We start from the raw sequence: 19,113 nt of genomic DNA on the forward strand, positions 1-19,113 counted from the left end.
AGCCTGATGCGGGGGCTCGAACTCACAAACCGTGAGATCATGACCTGAGCTGAAGTTGGATGCTCAACTGACTTGAGCCCCCAGGCGCCCCTGTGACATTTTTAAACCCCAGACTCATCTGCAAAATAGGAATAACTCACTCATATATGGTTTAGGTGCTTACTATATGTCAGTCACTCTTCTAGGAACTGGGGGCACAGCAGAGAACAACATGAAGCTCCTCTCCTCACTGAGCTTACATTCTAGAAGTGGAGAAATAACAGATACATACTTTAGCTAGTGATGTATGCTTTGAGAAAACATAGAGCACTCAGAGAAAGCACTTAAAATAGTATCTGGCATTCCAATAGCCAAAAGGTAGAAACAACCCAAATGTCCATTAACTGATGAATGGATAAACAAAATGTGGCATATCCACACGACGGAACATTACTCAAGCATAAAAGGAAAGTAATGACAAGGGCTTGAACACGGAGGAACCTTGAGGACATTGTGCTAAGTGAAAAAAAGGCAGACCCGAAAGGTCATTTATTGTAGGATTCCATTTATAGGAAATATCCAGAACAGGCCAACGTGTGCAGACAGAAAGCAGATGAGAGGTTGCCGGGGGTTGGGAGTAGGGCTATGGGGTTTGGTAACGGGTATGGGGTTTCCTTTTGCGATGTTGAAAATGTTCTGGAACTCACTGCACAAGACTGTAAATGTACAAATGTCACCAATGTTAAATTTTGTGTTATGTGTATTTTACCACATAAAAAAAAATTGTACCTGGCATAATGTAAGTACTCAATAAAACTTACATGTTATTCTTTATAGCAAAATGAACACAAATCTCCCCAATAGAAAATTACCTAGGTGATTATGCTAAGTGAAATTAGTCAGAGAAAGACAAATCATATGACTTCACTCATATGTGGAATTTAAGATACAAAACAGATGAACATCGGGGGAAGAAAGCAGAAATAATACAAAACCAGGGAGGGGGACAAAACATAAGAGCCTCTTAAACACAGAGAATGCACTGAGGGTTGCTAGAGGGGTGGGGGGATGGGCTAAATGGGTAAAGGTGCATTAAGGACACTTGTTGGGATGAGCCCTGGGTGTTATATGTAGAGGATGAATCACCGGAATCTACTCCTGAAATCATTATTGCAGTCATCGTTTGCACACTTGTGACTTTTAGCTTTTTCACGTGTGAGCATTAACAGCAGCAACTCAGTGGTACCAGAAAACCTGCAGACTTAACTTGGATATCGATTTAAAAATAAATACATAAACAAACAAACAAATAAAAATTTAAAAATAAATTTAAAAAATTACCTAGGTAAACAAAATTATTAAATAAACTTTTAACCACTGGAATGCTATGCAGGCTTTGAAGAGAGTGAAGGTGGTCTGTAAGTACAACCTTGGAAAGACGGCTGAATTTACAGCGAGGACACAACAGGAGCTGCAGATGAGGGTACGTGGTAGGATTTATGTTAAAATACACATGCACGTGCACACCCATGTATATCTGCCTGGGAAGCAACCGGAGGGATACGCATCAGAAAATTGAGAATTGTGGTTTCCTCTAGGGTGAATAGGTTGGGGGAAGGGGCGGGAATGGTTTTGTTTTTGAACTTTATACCCTTGTGTATTGATTGACTGATTGCGCGTGTATATGTACAAGACACAACAGTTTGGGAGTTTAGATGATAAGCTGAGCATGAAGAGTGTGAGATGGGGCGCCTGGGTGTTTCAGTCAGTTAAGCGTCCGACTTCGGCTCAGGTCATGATCTCGCCGTTTGTGGGTCCAAGCCCCACGGCGGGCTCTGTGCTGACAGCTCAGAGCCCGGAGCCTGCTTCGGATTCTGGGTCTCCCTCTTTCTCTCAAAAATAAGTATTAAAAAAAAAAAAAATAATAAGATGGCCATCCAAAATTCCTAACCTGCTCCTAGGCAGTATTACAAGAGATACAGAATCTTGGACAAGGGAGGTAATTATCCATCTTGAGAATTAAAATCTTTTGGCTTCATACTTGTTATGACGAATAAAACTGGACTTGTCCCATAGTGTAAAAATCCTTCAATATCTGGAAGTGGTTTTTGCAGGTGGCCAGAGGGACAGCATGTTCTAAGTGCTAAGCACACTACAGGTGCTCGAAAAGGATGTCCCGTGTTCCCCAAGTCCCAAATAAAGGGTAAGGCATGTGACGTTCTTCAGCTTCTGGGCAACCTTTCCCCTTGTTAAAGTGCATCCCAAAAAATGAAGTTAACATAGGAACATGAGATGGTATTAAGAAAAGCCATTTACAAGTCTGAACTCTTAAAAAAAAAATCATTTTATTGATCCTTTACCATACAAAATTTATTCAAATTACACCCATTTGAAGTGGTAAGATCACAGCTAGAGAACAGGTTTACCCTGTAACAAATCTATTTACAAAATCCGTCATAAAAGCTTTTTTTTTTTACATTATATTACATATTTTCTTTTTTAAACTAGCATACAACACGAAGCTAAACCGATTAGTAGTTTGCCTACTCCCAATTGTGGGAGAGATACTTCCTTTTGACAAAATCACGTACCCCGTAGGAAAAGAAATTCCCACAATCGGACTTGCCATACCACTGCAAAGCCATCTTCCTTCAGACCCTTCCTCTCACACACAGGCTGTCATGCACTCCTCGAGTTCTTACTCTCTTTTTCCTGAAAGATAAAGCTTTAAATACTGCAGTTTTATTTACAGATCTACACTGAAAACAACGAAAACGGAAACAGAAACCACGACGAAAAACGAAAACGCAATATGACACTCTTAAAAAATTACAAACCAGCTAGAAAATACTCTGGCAGTGTTTACAAATTAATTGCTATTTTTTTTTTGTACAAAATTGCTAGATAATGAAAATGTGAGTAGACTACATATCAACTTAAATAAAACGACCGCTATGCACAGATCTGTACATATGAACACACACCTAACACTGTTTGACAGCTCATGTGTTGCCCTTTATACACTTTATTTTGTAAGGCTCACGCAGTCATAATTTGCACACTTGTAACTTTCAGCCATTTCATGTGTGAGCGTTAATAGCAGCAACTCAATGGTACCAGAAAACCTGCAGACTCAGTACTTAAAGTAACACAAATACCGTAGTACTAACCCGCTGGGTACGCCAGATACTACGTCAGAAAGAAAAGGACTAATGCAAATGGAACACGGCACGGACATCTAATTAAGGTACACCAGTTAAGCCCACTAACTGGGGGGGAAAAAAAAATCTTACGCGTGAAGGAACTCTTTAAGACTTATTAGTATTCCTTTCTCTTTTAAAAACAATAAATACGGCATTATTACATCACGCAAAGGCTTCGCGAGAAAGTCAACAGAACACACAGCAACCTAGCCAGGTGAGCTCAGTCTTTAGACTTTGGAAAAAAAATCAGCTTTGTGCAGCTGGCAAAGAGAATGAGACAAAGCTGGGAGCAGAGGCAGCTAACCAGATGAGATAAATATGGGAAATGGGGGAAAGCTTGGCATAAACGGTTTCCCATACAGGAAAACACCCCACAGTGCATTTCCAGTAGGCACTTGACACAAAGCTCCCCCTCCCTCCCCCACCCCAAGGCTTCATCACGGACCACACCGCTATTTGTACCAAATCCAGTGTGTGTGAGGGAGGAGGCTGGGGACGGAGGCCGAGGAAGAAAAAACGAGGATAATCTGCACCTTTGTTTGCCTTCCCAAACATACACCCACGCATACCCACACAAAGAGTTTAAAGTGCTGGTGTCATTTGTTTTGACCCCACCACCACTTTGCATATTGTGGAAATCTACCTAGAGTAAACTGGCTGGGGCTTTCGTGGTTTTTTGTTTTGTTTTGTTTTGTCTTGTTTTGTGTTTTTCCCAGGGGATGGTCTCGATTCACTTCAACACAGGAATCGAGTGCTACTGTGTCAGGCACAGAGCATTTCAATTTAACCGTTTGTTTCATCTTGAGGGTTTTGTTTTCTGTTTGTTTCTTATGTGACTCCCTCATTCCTGCAGTCTTCAGTATCCAAGGAATGGATCTGAGGTACCAGGCCACCTGCCCCGGGGGGGGGTGGGGGGGGTGGGGAGGGGGGGAGAAGGCTCGCTCCCGGGGCCCACGGGAAAGCCATTCTTGGACGTACCTGGGAGGATGTGCGGCTGACACGAAGCCTCCAGCAACTGGGGGACACCACCCCCGAAGAGTAAAGTGGGAGGCGCCCCGGCATTCTATCGCTTCTTTTCCCACCTCCCGGCTTCCCTTGGTTCAACTTTACTCCTTCATGGAGGAAGGGGGCCGGGCTCTGGCCAGGACGACTGCAGCCCCCCTGGGCAGTGGGGGAGGGTGGGGGGGGGTGCCCCGGTCTCGCCAGCGTTAAGTGAATGCCCACAGAATGCCACTCACACGGCGGGGATGTCTTTGTCCCCGGAGGCCTCTCCATCTGACCCCATCCTGAGAAGTGGTCTCCCTGAGTGCAGTGTAAGAGAGCCCTTGCCCCACTCTCGGGGCCCGGGGAGGGGGGGGAAGGAGGGAAGCCCGAGGACGGAGGGATCCACACCTGCGGCTCCCTGGGACTCGCTCTGTCATCTGACCTGGTTCTCCTCTCGCATGGGCCACCGGTGTCCGCGAGCCCCAGGACCCCCTCGCTCCCAGGAAGGGAAGCAAGAAGGGGTTGGTGCTTCTTGCCAAAGCTGTTACACCTGCAGCCCCACGCGTCTAGATGCTCTGATCAGTAGAGGTTCTCTACCTCTGCTTAAATCATTCCAATGAGCAAAAAACCGTTTCAAAGTAAACAATTAAATTGAAATGGTGATGGGTGCCACAGGAATGCTTCAATGGCGGCTAAAAAAAAATTTTTCTTTTTAAAAGCCTAAAACAATCCACAAAGAACTTCTAAGTGAGCATTTGCTACAAATCAACTTTAAACTGACAAATACGTGGGGGGCGGGGGACTGGGAGTGGTTAACGGAGTCAGGAAAATCCACAACAGCTTCGAGTGGCAGAACGCTATGGTTCCTCTGTATCTGCAACAGATAGTAGAAAACAGAGTTCTTCATCCGAAAGGCTGTGCGGGTTCTCTCGACCTCCTGGCGGGACACGCGGTCCATAGCTTACACTGAATTATGACAGTAATTTAAATATTCCTAAGAAGAGCTGAAGAAATCCATTTCATACTTTTTGCATGACTTCAAGTTTACAGTTCCTGCCGTTCCGTTCCATATTAGCAGACCCCAAAGACATGCATTCTGCGGAGAAGGCACGGCTTGAAATGCTATTAAGGAAGATTGCTGTTTTCGAGTGGGCCAGGTGGCCAGACCCCATTCGACAGCCCATCCATCAGGGACAGCAAGCCAATCCGGGAAGGGGGTGGGGGAAGAAAAATACGGGTGAGAGACACCTGATTGCACATTTTCTCACTTGCTGACTCATCCAGGAGATTTTGGAGCCTGGGGCAAAGCAGGGCTTTCCCAAGGGCGCCTGCGACTGTGCGTTTAGACAAATAAACGAAAAAAAAAATTTTTTTTTTTAAATTCATTAAAATGTCAGCTTTGTTCTGAAGTTTGTAGTTTACTTCATGATACTATCTCGGAGGAAGAAGGCAGGAAGGGACAACACTGCATGACAGATGTTCTGGTTCCATAATAAAAAAATATTGGTTTATAAGGGGAGTTCACACAATGCATAATCAACTACACATAAAATCTTCCACCAGTGGGAGCTTTTCCAAATCGTAAGCATCGAAGAGATCGCTGATGCCTTCTTCCTCCCCAAGGCTTAGGAGATAGTCTTCTTGGAGCAGGGGGGGCAGTAAGTTCACAAATGGTCCTTCCAGGTTGGAAGGAATTTGGTCCTCAGTCTGCTGTAAGAGGTTGGCTGGGGAGGCCAAAGGAGAAAGGTTCGCCATAGAAATTGAACAATCGCTATGTCCTGAGTTGGTTGAAGCCAAGTCTGAAAGGGGGAAAAAGAAATGGGGGAAACAGAAAAATAAATTAGGAGCAAATCGAATCGACTTTTTAGAAGAATATGCACGTCACTGTTATAAGAGCATGCGCCCTCTGCTAAGGTTGATCAGAACGACACTGCGGTCCAGACCATCTCGTGCTAACTGTTCACAGCGACGGGCTGCCTTTCTCTGTTCTGGTCTAACTCATTCATCTTTTGAAACGTCCACTGTTAGCAAACGACACTACAAGTCATTTCAAAGATTACAGGCTAACAAGTTCCAACACTTTGTTCTGCTATCAGTTAGTCACTATTTATTTATTGAGAGGGAGAGATCTTGAGTGGGTGAGAGGGGCAGAGGGAGAGAGACAGAATCTTAAGCAGACTCCACACGCATCACAGCATGAAGCCCGATGCAGGGCTTGATCCCACGACCCTGGGACCATGACCTGAACCAAAATCAAGAGTCATCGGATGCTCAACGGACTCAGCCACCCAGGTGCCCCCAGTTAGTCACTATTTAAAGGAAAAACAAAACAAAATATCAATAGTGAAACACTGGCTTCCTAGTAGGGCTCACTGATTTTAACTTAACCTTTTTTCAACTAACTTTTTAAAGATACCTCTAAAAACACATGTAATAAGACATATCCTCTTTGAAAGGGGGGGGGTCTTTCGTTTTACCACCTGAGGTGCTGTGTTTTTTGTTTTTTGCTCAGTATTAGATCAGAACCTATTCACGTAAATCACTCCTATTCTTGCTGCTATACTGGGAAACGGTAGGAAGAAAAATTAAATACACGTCCCCCAGTCTGAAACTGAAAAGAGGGGAGAACTTAGACTCCCCCCGGGGTTATTCCTCCCATGTCTTGTCCCCATCACACTGGGGTCGGGGAGGGAGGGTGGAAATTCAGCTACAACTTCTGTCGACAAAAGGCTTTTCTCTCCAAACTTGTTGCCTTTCAGTGTCGCTGATGATTCACCCCAACAGCTCACAGCTTCACTCCGCACTTGAGTTGGTTTTCTAAAACACTAAGCAAATGGTTTCTGCTGATTGCAAAAGCCTGAGGGACTCCATCCGAGGGTGGAGGAGTCATTTGCTCAAGATCATTATTTTATTCTGTAACCAGTCCCAATGCCTTAAAAAAAAATTACCTTAATAATGTTTAATAACAAAAGTTTTCATTTCTTGCCTAGACGTGTGGTTCTGACACAGGATCCTTCCAATCACCTTCATTTTTAACATAGTTTCCAAATGAAAAAGCTGGATTTTTACCTTTGGAAGGGGGTTTTGGGATATTCCCATTGTGGTCTTGGTTGTTTGTTTTCATTGGACTGTGTGTTTCTGTCTCTTCTGGACACAAATATACCTCAATGGGCCCTTGGGTACTTGCCAAATGTATTTGTAGGCTCTATAAACAGAAGAAGTGAGAAAAGTCCAAACTGAAAAATGAAAGCTACAGTAATTATCATCTAAAAATGGAAAGTAAGGGTAATTTTCATTCTTTATTTTGCTTCTTCACTGGTAGCCCACTCCGATCAAAAGCAGGGGCCAGCAAACTGCAGCCCGAAGGCCAAATCCAGCCCATCAACTGGCTTTGTAAATAAAGTTTTATTGGCATAGAATCATGCCCATTCCCATGGTTTATGGATTGCCTCTGGCTTTTTTTTTTTTTCCCTCATACTATCATAATGGCAGAGTTGTGCAGTTGAGTTGTCCCAACAGAGACTTACGGCTCACAAGTCCAAAAATATTTACTGCCTGATCCTTTAACTTTTTTTTTTTTTTTTTTTTTTTAACGTTTACTCACTTTTGAGAAACAGAGACAGAGCACGAGTGCGGAAGGGGCGGGGGCCGGGGGTATACAGGCTCCAGCCTCTGAGCTGTCAGCACAAAGCCCAACATGGGGCTCGAACTCACGAACTGTGAGATCATGACCTGAGCTGAAGTCGGACGCCCTACTGCCTGATCCTTTGAAGAAAAAGTTTGCTGACCCCTGCCCTAGAGGAGGTGAACTGTGTTCTTTAAATATATTGCTTCTATGCAAACGATTAAAAGGTCTTTTAAATATTCCATAGACAGTATTTCCATGTTGTTTTTCCTATATGGCAGGGCTTTTTCTTTTTTTTAACGTTTATTTATTTTTGAGACAGAGAGAGACAGAGCATGAACGGGGCAGGGTCAGAGAGAGGGAGACACAGAATCTGAAACAGGCTCCAGGCTCTGAGCGGTCAGCACAGAGCCCGACGCGGGGCTCGAACCCACGAACCGCGAGATCGTGACCTGAGCTGAAGTCGGACGCTTAACCGACTGAGCCACTCAGGCGCCCCTGGCAGGGCTTTTTCATGTGAGCTTTAATAACCACTGGATGAATAGCATTCTTACGTGATAGGAGCAGAGTTTAATAAGAGAATACGGCACACTAACATCTAAAATTCTTCTTCATCTGGGTCACAGAGCTATTAATATCATTTAAGGTGAGAACTGTACCCTAGATGGGAGCTTGCAAATTTCATTCTCTTATTTTCTATGCATTTCCTTTTTGCTACATTTCTTTATCTTATAGTTACAGTCCAGGCCTATATTAGTGAAGATTATCTGAAACCGATCAGAAAAACATGCTCCCTACTTTCTTCTAATATTCTCGTCTATCAATTCAGCCACAGCCTTATGTGATTTCTTAAAAGTAAACATGTTATAAAAGATAAATTCTGAAAATGTGCTAAGATATGTTGGGGGGGTTACTTTTTTTTTTTTTAATTGGGGAGATACATTAAAGCATTAATGCCTCTACTCCTGGTGGGTCCAGGGCAATCAACATAAAATTCCCCAACGGTTCAAATCAGTCAGAACCACCAGATAATAGAGAAACAAAAAGTACAAGAGGGACAGGGAGCCATACACCAAGTTCAATGCTGCTATGTTAAATTTGATCTCTGGGGGACTCCATGCATAATGAACTGTTGAAATGTTTTTTAAAGTTCGGGTTAAGTAAAATAGATGGGAAAGAAGTATCCAGTTTTTCAGAGGATACACCCTTTGTCCACGACTCCACGATTCCTTAACTTCAAGCATTCCAGAAAGATCTCTGCAGATGAACAAAGATGTTATCTCCTTACCTCTATTGGGTCAGGCACTTCAAGTCTTGTTTCTGGAGGGGCTTTGACAACTATAACAGTTTGGTCTTTAAGGCCACTAATTTTTCGAATATCTTGATATGTAACGTAAGCTAACGTAGGGAGTGTTAAGGAAATCTTCCAGTGAATTGCCTCAGATGTAACCATTTAGAAGACAAAAGAACAGATGCAAGGAAAAATTTTATAAAGTATTTTATGACTTGGAAGAATATATCAGCGTCTCCGTCTAGATCTTTAAATATATGGGATCTCCCGTGAATCTTCTGGTTGATATTCTACACAAGACAAATACACAGCTTTTTCCTGCCCATTTCTAAAAAGCCCATGGTTACTTAAAATATTAAACACAGAAACGGAATAGTTAAACTATCCAAAGAAAACCAAAACCCAATTTGTTCAGGGATTTCCTAGCCAGGTTCCTCTGGAGCACAGACATTCCATACACTTCAGTGAAAAGTGTTCTGTCACTCAAACTGAGTGATGGCAGTTCCCAATTTACAGGGGGGAAAAAAAAGTAAGTTCTAATACCCATATATTTTCTGAAACTCCGGTAACTTCTAGCTGCTGCTTGACTATTAGCAAATGTCAGCAGCCACCCAAATGAATGAGTGAGTAGCAAACATCTTTTGGCGGAAGAATTCAGAAGACTGCTCAGGCAGACAGCCCGTATTCTTTTTTTTTTTTTTTCAACGTTTATTTATTTTTGGGACAGAGAGAGACAGAGCATGAACGGGGGAGGGGCAGAGAGAGAGGGAGACACAGAATCGGAAACAGGCTCCAGGCTCCGAGCCATCAGCCCAGAGCCCGACGCGCGGCTCGAACTCACGGACCGTGAGATCGTGACCTGGCTGAAGTCGGATGCTTAACCGACTGCGCCACCCAGGCGCCCCAAACAGCCCGTATTCTTAAGGGCACCCGGGCTGTGGGTGATTATACACTGCCCATTGATAAGACTGTCATTATTTCTCTGTTACAAAAATCATCCTTTGTAGGATATTATTAACTGTCAATATTTCAGTGTTCACAAGGAGAAAAGCAGCTTCCCAAGGCTCTGCTACTGAACAAAGTTGAGAAACACTGCCGTTAGAAGACAGAGCAAACAGTATTTCAGTACCCTTGCTAATGACTTCTACTCACTGAACAATTCTTTTGAGTGCCCTGGCAGGCAAACCTGAGAGGATATCATGAAAGAATATGGTACTTACTACATGATAAAAGTATTCACGCGAGCTTGCCTAGAGAGACACGTTCTTACTCGGCAGTAAAAGAACTCACGTAGCTCTCTTCTATAAGGCACACGGAGTGACATAATTAATGTACAATGTCTTCTAGCCTGTTGCATTTTTTATGTTAGCCCACAAAAAATGCCTAGGATAAAACAGCAAATCACAACTCAATGAAGGCCTTTCTGCAGGTAATGTAATACAGCACATAGAGTCAATGATCTGACATGTTTAATACAGAAATAGGGTTTAGAGAGCCAGGAGGAAATGTCTCTTAGAACAGTGGACTTTTATTAGAAATTGAAGGAAGCTAAGGAACGTACTTTGCAGAGTAAAGCACATTCACTTCATATCTGTATATCGTTTTAGGGGCATCTTCATAGACTATCTTCTTTAAGTCTGAACGGTTCAGACAACGGCTAATTCGGTGCTGAGCTTGATGGGACAAGCTCACATGGGAGTCCAGGTCTTAGGTCCCCATTTATTTCATCAAGGAAGCAAACTGACTGGTGTGAATTTTTACCGAGAACGCTGGGGGAACTGACAGCCAGGTACCTATTCCACAGCCCACTGTCAAAAAAAGCTGTGTGACAAGAACTTATTAAAAACTCATCTACAATTACTCAACATGCTGCAGGAAGGAAAGTTTCAACACATTTGTGAACAAGCTGTACCACATTCGGAACTGAGTGGCGAATTGAAATAAATTGTGCAAACGCATTTTCTAATCTTACAAATTTAAAAGTACTTCCGCTGTGGCTCCCTCCTGAATTTGCTTTTTTGGGTTAGCAGCTCCCCGCAAGGAAGCTTTCAGTTTCCGGAACAATGGCCCCAGAGAAAGCTAATGTAGGGGACCATGCCGTAAGCTACACATTGCAGAGAGCTGTCAATCACGGACAACCACCCCGTCTCTTCCTCCACGGGGCTCCCGACTAAACAATGAAGGAAGCAGCCCCACTAGAGTTATTCTGCGTTCTTTCCTGATAAACCCACTCTGGCCACCATCGGGGGTTCAAATCATCACACCTCTTCTCCATGTCACTAATCATCAGCTGACAACATGAATCTTTCGGCCAACAGAAAGCGAACAATCACAGTAGCAAAATACTGCCTGAATTGGAAAATATATGTCCCCACACCCTCCAAGGGGAAGCTTATCAGCCATAAAGGGTAATGTGGAATGATCACAAGTGGGGAATGCAGATTAGAGATGGGGTCTTAAAACATTGGCTTTGTCTTCTTCTAGAAACTGAGAATATTGCAAAATCTTCTTGTCAACATAATGAAGTAATCTTTCTCCCTTCTTGCTGGAAGGGGGGATGATGAACAGTAAGTTTTCCCATGATGGCCAACAGATTGTCAGCCAGTTGACAAGAACTGGCTTTAAAAAATTTTACTTCCAGAGACTAATGTCTGTAGATGAATGGATAAATTGAGATGTCGCAGGCCTTGGGGCCGGGGGTGGGGGCGGTGCAGGGCAGGGGGGGTGAGGTGGGGGTACTTCTGAAATCTTGGTGCTATGAATCAGCATTAACGCATGGGAAGTTATAGTGTGGTTTTTCTCTACTCTCTTTATTCCTTCAGCTGTAGCCCAGACAGATTCAACAAATTCCGATCGCTCCAATATCTGATGAAAAGAAAATAGAATGTGAGAACCCCAACATGACAGCTAACGCCCACCAGAAATCTGGGGAGCCAAAGATGAATCTGCTGGGTGTTGTCATTAATATTAACACCGACACCTTACATGTCTTATAATAGTGCTGCCTTACGCTATGAGTGTGTCCATATGTCCCAACCACACATAAATAACATGCTTAAAAAAACAAAAAAAAAAAACCCCAAATCACAGTCACCACCCAGCTATCAAAATAGATAGGAGAAGATACTGTCCAGTGAGACTATCTTTCCATAAATACTGAGTTCTAAAACCAAGATAAGTGGATTTACACACACACACACACACACACACACACACACACACACGCACACACATATACATGGACTTGGGTGAAACCAGAGTAAAATTCTACCTGTGCCTAACAGTCAGCCTGTCAACTCTCGATGTAATCTAGAAGGCGCTAACCCCCAAGGAACAGGTGACACAAAGGATATCTTTGATTCTCTGAATCCTCGGTTAGCAGTTTGAGGTCCAGGGTGCAGGTTTGGATCAGCTCATCTAATTTCTTCTCCTCCTGGCTGAGCTCGGTCACTTCCTTCGACAGGCCTTGACACTGGGCCAGCATGCCCCCGTCCTCAGACAGACTGCAGCCCCTGGAAACCGAAACACAGACTCATCATGGCTGCTGGGGGGGACCAGAGGTGGGGGTGGAAGGGAGGGAAGGGAGAAATGGTCTTTTGAGTAAATGTCTCTTTTTTTTAAAATTTTTAAAATGTTTAGTTTTGAGAGAAAGAGAGAGTGAGAGAGAGAGAGAGAGAGAGAGGAGCAGAGGCAGGGAGACACAGAATCCGAACCAGGCTCCAGCTCTGAGCTGTCAGTGCAGAGCCCAACGCAGGGTTCAAACTCATGATCTGTGAGATCATGACCTGAGCTGAAGTTGGACGCTTAACTGACTGAGCCACCCAGGCGGCCCTAAATGTCTCCTCTTGACACAGGTCACGCTGCTTGTTAGCCAATTGTTAAAATCAGAGCATTTATACACCTATTTTTTTTTCTCCACACCGTCCTTCACCTCTCACACCATAGAAACTAAGTGGGGGGGAAAAAAAAAAACAAAACACAACAACCCAAAATCCAACACTGCTATTTTCAGGTTTCTTTTCTCCAGAGGAGGCCTGTTTCTTCAGAAGGCTCCAATTCAAAGGGCGAAAAGAGGGCCTCCTCCCTGCCACATGCCTCCTGGGGGGAAAGAGAAAGAGAGGGGGAAGAAGGATGGAGAGACACAGCGAGAAAAATTTGAAAGAAAAGATGAGGAGTGGTTCAAAATTCAACAAAATATCATCCGAAAAGTACAAAAGACCTAGGTAGTTTCTGAGGGCCTTATACCAACCACCGACAAGGAAAAGGAGGTTAAGGGAACGGATCTGTGTGCTCTATGGGAGAACAAAGGCCACTACCCAACAGGCCAAAATGGGTCACTGAGTCGTCACAAAATTCCAAAAAAGTACAAAAAGTTACCCGCTCATCTTATCGTGTCTGAGGTACTATTTTCCAAAGCTACCCTCTAAGAGGTTGGTTCCTCCCCACAACGCTTTCAAAGTTCCTTCTAAAATAGAGGCTCTTCAGGCGCCCCGTCTAATAATTCACGAGCGGCATGATCATACATGTAATCACACGTGTGGGTGGCAAGTGTTAACATCCCTGCTTTCCAGAAGGAACCGAGGCAACTCAGTCTTGCCTCAGTTTACTCAGAAAGTGAGGTGGCCTGCTGGTCGAGCCACGGCTAAGGATAATGTGGCAATGGTGTATACACACGGATGTGTTAACACACAGCGTCGTTCACTTCCAAACGCCTGTTAGAGACGAGCCAACGACACGCGTGAGCAGCCTTTAGATTTGCCACGGGAGCACACACGTGGGCATCGCCACAGCAGATGAACAGCATCTTACTTGACATCTGCAGGCCCCCCCCAACCCCCCCCACTGAATCCCAGGATCCCCTGGCTTGAGGCTAATCAAGCTTTTCGTCTCTGAAAGTATCTAAAGAGAAGGGCTCTGTGCAAAGAGGCTCTGAACTTCTGACAAAGGACCTGCTTGAGGGGCGGGGAGAAGGGGACCGCGGAAATGGAGTGTGGGCGTGGACGTGAGACCTGGGACCGGGGCCCTTGGCTCGTACTCACATCCACTGCACGTTGTTTTTCGACTTCTTCTTAATGAGGTGGATGCCTTCCAGCACGTTGGTGATGTCATAGATCCTTCTCTTTTGCACTTTCAGTACCTCCGCTGCCTTGTTCAAATCCAAGACCCCGTCAGGGGACTGGCTCAGTAGCTGAATGAACTTCTTGGTGAGCAGACCAAGGGATGTGTCATACCGTGTTTTTTCTGAGGGAGATTTTGGAGCTTAAAGAAAAACAAAAGCCGAGCGGGTGGGGGTGGGGGGACAGGGAAGGGGGAGAGGTAAAGAAATGAAGGGTTTCTTTGCAGGTAGGCAAGCCCTCTTTCCCGCTGCAGCCCAAGTATTAGTGTTGAAGCAAAGCTGTTGCTGTCGTGTTTTGGTAAGTTACAGAAAGCTATGAAATTGCTTTATTAGAAAAGGAAGGGGGTGCCCGGGTGGCTCAGTCGGTTGAGCATCCGACTTGGGCTCAGGTCATGATCTCGTGGTTCACAAGTTTGAGCCCCGCATCGGGCTCCAGGCTGACAGCTCAGAGCCTGGAGCCTGCTTCGGATTCTGTGTCTCCCTCTCTCTCTGCCCTTCTCTGTTTTACACTCTGACTCTGTCTCTCTCTCTCAAAAATAAATAAACATTAAAAAAAAAAAAAGAAAAAGAAAAGGAAGGGACAGGACAAGTTCCTGTTTGATTATAAAGCGTTTTACTGTGAATTTCTTGGGAGTTTCTACTTTGGCTTCCCCTACTCTCTGGGTCTAGTGAAGAATCCCACACATAGTAGGTGTTCAACAATATCTGTTGAATTAATGAAAAAGCGTGATAGCCTCAGGGGAGCAGCACATGGGGAGCCTAACCTGATGGGGCCAGGCTGAAAAGTCTCCCCAGTGTTTCATGACGGGCTCAGACAGACTCAATATAACTGGCTTTGCAGACTCCTCTGTGTGTGTGTGTGTGTGTGTGTGACATGATGGGCTCAGACAGACTCAATTTAACTGGCTTTGCAGACTCCTCTGTGTGTGTGTGTGTGTGTGTGTGTGTGTGTGACTTACTCACCACTTTTTCAAATAATGCTTCAAGTGGATGAAGAATACTGAAACTGCCTTTCAGTGGAATTGCCCCATCCCTCTTGAATGCAATGTCCTTATTCAATATCGTGTTTACTCTCTCACAGGTGCCCAGGTCAAGGCTTTCGCTGAGCATTACACACCGTTTGTGGACTGCCTCATTCATAAACTCCATGAGAGGAGCGAACAAAGTCTAATTTAGCATCTATGTTAAATGCCAAAGACATAAAGGACTGTTTAGCTGTTTTCAACCTACTTTTTTCTCTCTCCCAGAAAAAGCAATCGATGGAAAGGAAAACTAGCTGCAGTGTATTAGTGTCGGTGAATTCTTACACTGCATTCCGCTTAGTTAGAGAGATTCAGGCTGGCGCAGACATCCCCGGCCCTGGCGCGGTTTGTCTAGCCCCAGTTAAGCCTGCTCTCCAAAGTCATGTCTGTTAAGGAAAGTTAAAACTAAATTTGATTATAGAATGGTATAGAATTTAAATTTGTATAGAATACAAAGAACTTGTATTCCAAGTGGAAAAGTGAAACCACACACATTCAAAGAGGCCCCCCCCCCCCCCAATCAGTATTCAGGTCCCGAAGTGACTCAAAACCCTTTGCGGGGCATCTGGAGACACTGTATTTAATTTTCTGGATAGGAACAGAGAGATGAAAAAGGACACAACATGCCAGCATTATTCACACCTTGGCATCCTCTCGGCCACAAGCTCTGAAAGGTGGGAAGCCCACACCAAGGAGAATATGAGATGAGAGCATCCTTACTTTTTGGACTATCTGGACTTCGAAGTGCAGCTCTTCCTTTGCCCTTCGGGGTTTTTAAGCCATCGGAGAGGTACTGATGACCGCTTTCTCCCAGCTCCAGCCTTCGCTTGGCCTGCAATGTGAAAGCACAAGCATTGGTCACTGGGCACGTGGGCAGTCACAAGGGGCGGGGCTGTCTGTGACCTGTGTCTGCCAAGGGCTGCGGGCACCTGCCAGCTCTCAGGCCTCTGCTCTGCCGCACTCGGGGCCCTGGCCCGCCCCACAGCCAGGTTCTGGCTCCGGGGGCCGGGCTATCACGTCAACTCTCTTCACCTGCAACGGATTACCCATCAGATGGAGGACATAGCCAGTGGTCCTTTAGGATCAGGATCAGGAGCCACCTTGTTCGTTCGTTCGTTTGCTCGCTCATTCATCCATTCATTCATTCAACATACGTGCCAGGCGTGGGGCAAGACACTAAGACGACAGCAGGCATCGCGGAACATAAACTCACTTTTCCCCTGCAAAACTCTGCCGCCGACCTCATCTCTAATCTGGGCAGGACCCCCTTCCTTGTGCTCCCGCAAACACTGTTTATTTGTATCCTCCACTTATTGCATATAAGGGTTATTTTACTTCTCCGTGTCTCATTTCCTTTAAGGCAGGGACCGTTTCCCACTTATCTTTGTATACCTAGTGCTTGGCACAGAGCCTGGGTTTCTGTAGGTGTTCAATCACTCTCTCTCTCTCTCTCTCTATTTATATTCAATGCGAGAGTGATTGAACAGTAACACAACTAGTCACAGACTACAAATGGTCATTCACCGGAATAACAAATACTGCAAATGCCCCTGGTATTACTGTCTCCAATTCTGTCATCACACCTGACGCGTGGAGGTCTTCAAGTTTTTAATTTGATCTAATTTCACTACAAAAATATCCACCTAGTGTCTACGGACTGGGCACTGGGCTTAGGGCACGCAGGTGAAAGCAAGATAGGTTAAGAGTCCCGGCCTCCCTAGCGCGTAGAGTCTGAGAGGAGACAGATCACTGAAGTAAGTAATTATTGTGTGCCAACGTCTGGGTGTGACAGGTGTCCAGACAGGAATGGTACCGACTGGACACCCCACAGGGCCATGTGTCTCTAGGCTCATTTCTGGGGCAGATCCTCCTAATGAGGAGATGCACAAGTTCACAGAACTCCTCACGACACAGAAACAGAAGTAAGAGCTTTGCTGGCTTCTCTGTAGAAAGTGATCAGTTCATCTCGTTCTGGTCGCTACAGTGGCCACAGCCGCGTGTGGCTCATCTGAATCAACATGTGCTCTAGGTGTCAAATGCACACTGGATTCTGAAAACGTGCCGCCCCCAAAAGGGGCAAAATCCATCACCAACTGTTTTTATATAGATTACATGCCAAAATGATATTTTGGCTTTCTAAAATATTATTAAATCAGACAGTATTAAAATGATTATTTCACCTGTTTTGTTTCATATATATTTTTACTATGTGGCTTGCATTTGTGGCACATATTAGCTTTCCTTTTTTAAATTAAATGTTTGTTTTTAACTAATTGAGTAATAAAATAAAAATAATTGAAAAATGCTATTTTTTAAAATTTAATGTTTATTTATTTTTGAGAGAGAGACAGAGCGCAAGTAGGGGAGGGGCAGAGAGAGAGGGAGACACAGAATCCAAAGCAGTTTCTAGGCTCCAAGCTGTCAGCTCAGAGCCTGACACGGGGCTCGAACCCACAAGCCTTGGGATCATGACCTGAGCAGAAGTCGGACGCTTAACCGACTGAGCCACCTGGGCGCCCCACGTGTTATCTTTCTGTTGGGCAATGCTGGGCTGAAGTTCACTCTCAAGGCCTAGGAACGACGTTCAGTAAATTTCTTAACTTCATCTTCCCCTCCCAAATATTCTGTCAAATCCTCGTGTGGGCCTGTTGTTTTGGTTGGCCTGGCAAACACTCTCTTCGTTAGGTAAAAGCCTCTGATTGTCTTTGGGGAGCACCCCCCTCCCTGTGCCAGCACAGGCACATCTGTGCACACAGGTGATCTGGGCCTGCCTGATCTTTGTGTTCCATCCTCCCCTCCCCCACAGTGACTGGGCCGGATGGCACATGACCAAACCTGGGTGAACAAAGGCCAACTCAGGAATTTTTCTGGAACCACTGGCAAGAAGGGGTTGTGCCTTCCCAGTAAGGTTGACAGTAGCCAGAAACTACCCGACAACAGAGGCTCTAGAGGGGAAGGTGGAGTGAAGACACGGAGAGAATGGGGTCTAAGGCCATCACTCAAAACTCTGAATCAAGTCATATGCTGGGGACAACAGCTGGTCTTTCCCCAGACTTCTCAGTGGCATTAGCCAATCAAAGCCTCAGTGAAGAGCGGCAGGGTGGGTGGGTCACTTCTTGCGGCCTGCAGGAGGTCACCACTGATAGAGGCAAGCTCCATTTGAGGCTCACCTAGAAGTAGAGAGGGGAGCAGCTTTGCTACGGAGGCTTTTTCTCTCCACAGAAAGCCATCCAAGAGGTACACCGCTGTATTCTTTCCATGTTAAGGTCCCCAGCAGGGAGTCAAATGGGAGACCCAGAACTCTTGGGCTCCTAAGTCTGTAAACTCTTCCTGAACACTCACAATAAAGAATTGCTCACTGGCCAGGGGCCTGGGGGCATATTAGTTTTCCCTCCCCCATACAGGCTACTGTTCCAAATTGCTTTGAGGCGAAGACCCAAGGAAAGCAGTAAGCTTGTAGGCTGGGGAAATTCCCAGAGATCTGTTGCTAAGAAACGGAGATCTAACTTCAAGGACCAGGACTAGGCTGGTTGTGTGACTTTGGAGAGTTGAACCAATCTAAATACTTGATGGAAAATCTACTAAATCTTAAGGGCACTTCTACTGCCAGAGAATCCTTAAGTCCTAGAATCCTCACAATCTATGAGATCTCAGCCTCTAAGGGGATAGATCACCAAGCCTATCCATCTACGCCAAAAAGAAATGAGCTGAGGAAGAAGCGCAGCCCCAGCAAATCCTCCTGGAGGGTAGAAATTGGGGGCGGTCATATCGGCTACACGAGCTATTCCTGCGGAGTAGACGTGACAGGCTTTGAGAGGTGATCACTGCGTCATTTTCCTTTTCCAGATGGGCGTTTCTGCCAGGCTATCCTGTTAGCATTCCTCCACGCTGTA

The 19,113-nt window shown here is 45.1% G+C and overlaps 1 protein-coding gene across 2 annotated transcripts in view; it reads right to left on the reverse strand.

The window, feature by feature from the left end:
- Window positions 1-2,305: 2,305 nt before the first annotated feature.
- Window positions 2,306-19,113, reverse strand: part of E2F3 (E2F transcription factor 3) — a 78,376-nt gene continuing 61,568 nt past the window's right edge. The window contains exons 2-7 of one of the 2 annotated variants that reach the window (XM_086706148.1): window positions 15,941-16,052; window positions 14,122-14,323; window positions 12,436-12,594; window positions 9,080-9,194; window positions 7,236-7,371; window positions 2,306-5,965 (exon numbers count right to left, since the gene is read on the reverse strand). In XM_086706148.1, coding sequence (XP_086562274.1) covers window positions 5,703-5,965; window positions 7,236-7,371; window positions 9,080-9,194; window positions 12,436-12,594; window positions 14,122-14,323; window positions 15,941-16,052 — 987 coding nt within the window. In that variant the 3' untranslated portion in view covers window positions 2,306-5,702. Of the gene's footprint in view, window positions 5,966-7,235; window positions 7,372-9,079; window positions 9,195-12,435; window positions 12,595-14,121; window positions 14,342-15,940; window positions 16,053-19,113 lie in introns of both variants that reach the window. The other variant, XM_086706147.1, reaches the window with a different exon arrangement.

Source organism: Puma concolor, chromosome B2 (genome assembly GCF_028749965.1).
Source record: "Puma concolor isolate L17-30 chromosome B2, mPumCon1.1.hap2, whole genome shotgun sequence".
In the NCBI taxonomy this organism is placed as follows: domain Eukaryota; kingdom Metazoa; phylum Chordata; class Mammalia; order Carnivora; family Felidae; genus Puma; species Puma concolor.